Source organism: Cupressus sempervirens, chromosome 10 (assembly GCF_028749045.1).
Source record: "Cupressus sempervirens isolate cs-2001-9-10 chromosome 10, ASM2874904v1, whole genome shotgun sequence".
Classification (NCBI taxonomy): Eukaryota; Viridiplantae; Streptophyta; class Pinopsida; order Cupressales; family Cupressaceae; genus Cupressus; species Cupressus sempervirens.
The window spans coordinates 853,900,289-853,907,149 of NC_143127.1; the positions used below are offsets into that span (position 1 = coordinate 853,900,289).

General features: G+C 37.3%; 1 protein-coding gene across 1 annotated transcript in view; it reads left to right on the top strand.

The window, feature by feature from the left end:
* LOC149536692 (membrane-anchored ubiquitin-fold protein 3-like) overlaps positions 1–6,340 on the top strand; it is a 52,085-nt gene extending 45,745 nt beyond the window's left edge. Inside the window, exon 3 of the mRNA XM_089803098.1 lies at positions 5,659–6,340. Within this exon, the coding sequence (XP_089659224.1) occupies positions 5,659–5,714 (56 nt within the window). The 3' untranslated portion in view covers positions 5,715–6,340. The remainder of the gene's footprint in view (positions 1–5,658) is intronic.
* The last annotated feature ends 521 nt before the right edge of the window (positions 6,341–6,861 follow it).

Sequence of the window (6,861 nt, forward strand, 5' to 3'; positions counted from 1 at the left end):
TATCATCCAAATTATCAGCATGAATTATTTTATTTATTTGCATTAACATGCTTTTCCTAAGTCTTCTGGCCGGAGACAATCTTTTTTGGGCAGGAGACCTTGGTGACCAAGGCCAAAAGAAATCCGTGCATTGAGACATTTCTGGTGATGTCTATGGTACTGAAGATGCATTACCGTCTCTGAGATGTGTCTCAGGGGGCGGAAGATGCATCTCCATGTTACCATGGGATATATCAAGCCATACGGTAGCTAGGGTCCAAATAAAATGGCAAATCCTCAAACCCTTGTCTCATATCCACACTTGTACATGAACCCAACTTTGAACCTGTATTAGTACCTTGATTCTATGGGGCATTATCTATTTCAGACATCTCCTACAAGGTGTGCACATGAGAGGGTAATGGTTAAGGCAGAAACATTCCTGCAATTTATTTAACGAAATATAGTAGCAGGTTTAGCAAACTTTAGCATGATAAAATGAATACAAAGTGTGGAATGGCATACATTGCATGTATCTTGGTTAGCAGTAAACTATCAATGAAAGTCTACTTAAAGGGTCACATTAAAAGAACTATCTTTACAGATAGGGATGTTCATAGTTGATATTTTCAACTTTTCACACCTTAACAAAATTTTTAGTATTTGAAATTCCCACCTTATTTGGTGCCTTAACGTGACGCCCTTGAAATTGAATTTCCATACTGGTGCCCCCACCTAGTATTCAAATTTGAGTCTGATGAGCCATAATTTAGACATTTACTAGAGTTTGCAGCAACTTAACATGTCTCTGATTTATTTCTTGAACATCTACAAACAATGAGAAAGATCAAATCATCGAGATCACTGATATGCACTGTTGCCATGGAATACATCATATATTGTAAGTTGTCAAGTTTGAGCAATATGATGATTATGCTATGTGGTCCAACTATAAGCAACTGCAGACTTAGTTTCTACATCTAATTGAAGACTCCACATCTCTTTAGGTTGGAATCTGAACCTCTGAAGGGTTCATATAAAATGACAAAGCAAACCTCTATATCCTGTTCCTGTACCTGGACCTGAGCCTGAACAGTTCTGGTAGCTTAGGTTCTATGGGGTACAATCTATTTGAGATATGTTATTTGGTGCTTGGTTGGTCCACTCTATGTTTACAAGCACCTAGTCACATGTACAGAAGCTCCTAGTAATGCACGCAAGATAAGAAAGATGATTAAGGCAATGACTTTTCCAGCAGCACATTCACCAGGTTCGTAGGCAGGTCTAGCAGATTCTACTACAGGGAAAAAAAATAAAAACAAAAAAAGGCACGGTGGACATTGGACATTGCCCATGTCATAAGGGTTGGTGATTAGGTCTAGCTGCACCCATAAAAACACGAAAGAGTGATTCAAAGCCCCACACCAGAAGAAAAGATTGTAAGCATTTGTGCTGTTTTCTTCAAACAATAACGTACAAAGATGGGGACAATGCCTTTGTACTTGATTTTTCGCCTAGTATTCAGTGGAACTCCTAGAGCCATTCTTTCCACCTTTGCTAGGGTTTGCCACAACTTAACAACTTTTTTGTTTCAACCATTAACACTTGCAAGTAGTGTCAAATGATTAAATTATTGAGATCACTGCACATCTTCCGTGATACATTTTGATCTATTCAAAGTAGTTGAGATTAGGCAAGTGTTTTTTGTTTTTTGGTAGGTAATCATATTGATTTTTATTGATATTAAAGATAATTGCAGGCTGTTTCTACTGTCTCCATATGAGTAAATCCATCATTTACATTAAACCCTTACACTGCAATTCCTACTCCCTCTAAACAAAATATTGACAGATTCTTACTGCCCATAGCCACTTCTCTACATAGCCATTACATATCCAGATAGAGGACCCCATTCCCTTAACCGTGACATTACCAAAAAACCAAGTTTTGAAGGCACTTCTGGCATCACCCCTTTCAGTGCAGTTTACTGTACTACGTGACCCTTAACAGACTGCAGGAAATCACCACAAAAGACATTACATTGCCCTTCTATTTCAAAAAGATTATGCCAGGACCATCAAAAAGACAGAAAGCAAGCCTTATTATCCTTCCACCTCAGCAGTCTCTGTCTTCTTTGCTCGAGTTGCTCATTTTGTTCGACACTTCTTTGGCAGTCTTGGTTGGTCCTGCTCCTTTGCCTCATCAAAGTTGCCTCAAACTCCGCTTGATGAAGGGCCAGTTTCAATCCCTTCCATGCAGTGAGGATTTTCATTTGTATTGTAATTTGTCCTTATCCAGTCTCCCAGGCCAACACACATAGGGAACAATAACCTCCTCCCTTGCTATTTCGGGGTCTTCAATTCCCTGGCCAGGCATTGCCAATTAGAAGGCTGAGTCAAGCCCAATCAACATGTCTTCCTCCACCAGTGATCTCATTACCCATTTAATGGTGTCCACATTCTCTGCAAGCTCCAGACCCCATACCAAAACTAAAGAGACAATATCCATATTCAGTCGGAAGCAGTGTTTGGCCTCCAAAGAAGTGTGGACCCGATAACTTTCATACTACCACAGCCACATCCTCATGCTTCCTTTTCAGCATTCTTTTCATGTGCTGCAATTTGACAGGGCCAAAAAAGCCTTGTTGCTGGTGGTGCGTAAACAAACTGAAGATACCTTCCATGCTTTGACACTACTGTGACCTCTGCGCAGAACAAAAATAACCTTAATGTTTTTGTCTTTTGTAGCCGTCTGTGGCAATTTAAACCTGTACACATGAATGACATTATGCCTTGCAATTAATGTTTGTCAACCTGTGTAAATGGAAATGGGCCAATTTGTTGTTCCCAATCAAAAAAATCATTACATTTTGTGACACATCATCAGCCGTCACATAACAATCTTTAAAGTATTGAGGCAATCTTGTCACTCGTACGTCATACCATTCTGCATCAGAAAAGAACTTTGCATGACATAATTAAAAGGAGCTTCCTTCAAAAACAAAATTGAACTCCTCATTTCTGTTCTGGTGCATGATTTACATGAACAGATCATCACAGTAACATACACCTTATTCTCCATTGGTGCGACAGAGACCTACTTTCAAAATGCTAAAATTCAATCAAAGATGCCAACTCTATTTGCATTCTCAGTGGGGTATGTCTCCATCTATAGGAATATCATGAAGATCTTCCATATTCTTCATTGGTGACACAGAGACCCCAACACTGTTGGCTTTCTCAGTGGGTTATATATCTATAGGAAGATCACGAAGATATTCCAATCTAAATCCATGAAGTGTTTCAAAAGGTTGGGTCCATTTTGATAAGGAATCCGCTTCGTAGAACAAAACTTAAAGTCTTCAAACTTATTCAATTCCTCCACAATTGCCAGAATAGAATTGTGTAGATCCCAAGCTGCCGAAGTCCTATCCACTATAGCCTGCAGCATAATTAGGGAGTCAACTTCCAAATTTAGCTTTTCAATCTTCATCATCTTTCCAATCTCTATAGCTTGCAAGGCCACATTAGGTTCCGCAGTATTGTTTTTTCCTTCTATTAGCTAATTTGTTTCAAAAGCCAAAGTGTTTCTAGTGCAATCATGAACAATTACACCTGCGCCAAATTTTCCCAGGTTGCCTTTGGTAGCACCATCAAAGTTTATTTTGAAACATCCATCAGCTGGTCTTTCCCAAATCATATCTTTAGAGGTTGCAGATACTAGATTCACCCACTTAGGTCCCTTAACAGGCCCAAGATTAGGCAATATTATGATTAGGCTATTTGCTGCAAATTTTAGGAACTTCTTGACTCAATTTTTATGATCCGAGCACAATCTAATCTACTTACACGCTAGTCTTGGTTGTGTAGATGGGATCATGCAGATCAACTCCATGTTGATTGGCATTCACAACCTTGTGCCATCTATGATGTAGATTATATCCCCTAGAATGACACAGGACAGAGACTGACTGGCAGATTGGTGGTTCCTAGGTTGATGATTGGTCAACAGTGCTTCTACATAAAACTGGCCAAGCTCTGAGTTCCATGCCGAGTGGTGCCTATACTGTTGACTCTGCATCAGAGACCAAGCCCGTGTGAGAGCATGAATGTACAAGAAGAAGATGGACGGAAACTTTAGAAGAAAAATGAATAGTTGACTGTTATGGAACTGAGCCTGGATTGTATTGTAACTTGTAATTGTAGATATATTTTTATTTAAAATCTAGAAGAGACGGTGGCTATAGTTCTCATTCCAGCTAGATAAAGTAGCTTGATTTAATTGCATGTTATTTTGTTTTGTTTGGGTTAACAATACAGGTTACCTCAGTGAATATTATGGATTTACCGGCCCAGAGGCCTCTCAAGACAAGCATTTACTTTTTAAGTTGAGGATCAACATCTTCTACCTAGTGTAAGGTCTGCCCCCAAGGGCCTACTGGTCTTCTCATCCTTAGTTCCTGATTCTCATTTTCTACCCTGTGGAATTTTATACCGATATTATTTATTCTAATTTCACGTTCTTAATAAATAGAATAACACTTTTCAGCTATCTAAATCACTTTCATCATGAATATATAATAATATATCGTGTCCTATTACATTACATGTTTGCATAACAAAAAAGGGTTACAGCTAGTTTTTCATGAATACCCAATTATAATTGTTTGTTTCCTTTTACATTACATGTTTGCGTAACACTAAAGAGTGCTAGCTAGTTGTTCTCTGTGTCACGTTGGGCCCTGCTGTGCGCATCAGAGATCTTTTTGCATTCAGATATATTTTTTAAACCACCATTCTGAGACTATTTTTCAACGTTTAGGCTGCACCTTTTCAACTGTAACTTCGAAAATTAGCTACAATTTGTCCTAAGAATACTTATAAATGAGCATCCCGAAAACTATTTGCCAAAATTTTGTTTTAATCTTAGTGATGGTTGGATTTTATTGATGGCTATAAGCAAGGAAATAAATATACCATGAATGATTAGGCCGATAAATTGGTAGAAATACTTACTCTTCTTTCAAAGAGGCATTACTGTTGTGGTATTTTGATTGAACACTATAAAAGATCGGGGAAAAACTTGTGTAGTAAAATTGGGAGATAGTCGTAGTGCTGAAAGTCAAGAATTTGGTGTGAGCTTGTTCTTCTCCTGTTGTAAAACCCATTCCTTATGGTTCCATTATTATCCTGTAGATGTAAATGGGAAGAACGAATACACAAAGAATACCTATTTTTTCTGGCTTTTACTTTACTCTATGTTAGTGACATTCCAAAAACTTTTTGCCTGCCGGGTTTGTGCATTTTTTTTTATTGCACTTATTTGCAGCAACTAGGACCTATTGAAATTTTATCATGATTTCCTTTCACATTTCTACACGTCACTTTTCATACATATAAAATGATTTTTCTGTTTGAGTAACTAGTTACTAAAGCCACTGCCTGCGAGTTATTCTATAGCACTTTCATTTTTTAATAAAATACTAATAGAAAACATTATTTATGTTCTTAATTTTTCATTGGCTAACCACTCTTTTTCTCCAGACTACTATTTTCACCCAATTTATAAGAAATAACTGGCATTTGTCTAATGCATGTGCTTGTGAATGTTTGTTTGATATTTTTTGTATGTTGTTAACTTTTGAAGCTTAAATAGTGCTTTCATTAATATATTTTGCAGAGAAGCAGCAATCGAATTCTCCAAAGAAGAACAGATGTTCATGCACAATTCTGTAAAGGAGATAATGGTAAGGGGAAATATAAAGCTGGTGGAGTTTTACCCATTTGGGTACGAAATTTGTATGTACTTTGTATTGTTATTGTCACAAGATCCAGTAGACTTGGCTGCAGTTCATGCAGGACTATTATTTTTAAACTTTGTTGAGCATTTCTTCTAGGGCTCAATGTTTAAATGCCTGGTGAAAGATTTGTCTAAAAATTCCATACGATCAGGATACTCTTCAATGTTACTGACATCCTTTTCACAAAGAATGCCTCGTGTGTACGGGTTGCTGTTATTTGTCTTGATTGAAGATGCCAAGAACGAGGCAAAGTTGAAGGCATTGTTGTTTTCTGAAACTGGGGAGGAAGCTAGATTATACTATTTTTACCTGAAAGCAGGCAAAAAATGGGATGCTGCTGTCACTTAAGTCACACTCATGCTTGAAATTCTCAGATTATATCTGAGATTGAAAGTTGTATTCTATGTCACTGGAAGTTGATGGAATCATCATATAGTGGCCTAGTTTTTAATGAGATATTAGTAACTTTCATTATTATTTTGGGAAATCATATTCCTTTCACAGATTCTGATTGTACAACTCATTTTGATTACATGTTGCTTCACTAGATTCGTTGAAAAAGGTTTCTATATTTTGCAAGTCCTGAATGAAATAGTTTTTTTGTTCGTCTTATCTTAGATTTCATTTATACACGAGTGCAATGGGTTTATTCTAGTTCTTTGGAAGCAATTGAAATCGCTTTCGTTATGTCCCCATTTCGTCATAATTCTGATAATTCATCTATTATACCAAGTTTTCATCCCACGGGAAAATATTCTACCATATATTTTTTCTGAAATACTATAGCCGTTTTTCTGGCACGGCTGTCTTGTTTGTAGGGTGGTGACTAGTTGTAATGTCAACTTGATGCAGCAACCTTTTTTAAAGTTTCTTAATCGCTTTCCTCCTCAATTTATTATTAATAATCAAAGTTTGACAACCGGATAGCTTAATTAGTTATTTTTTCAAACACAACAACCGAATGCACTGCTGCCCTTCCCTGGTCACATCTATTCCCGTATCCATATTATATACATAGATACAGATTCAGTCCGCACACGTGCCTCAAAATCCTCGTTTTTAAAACTGTGTCAACATCGTGT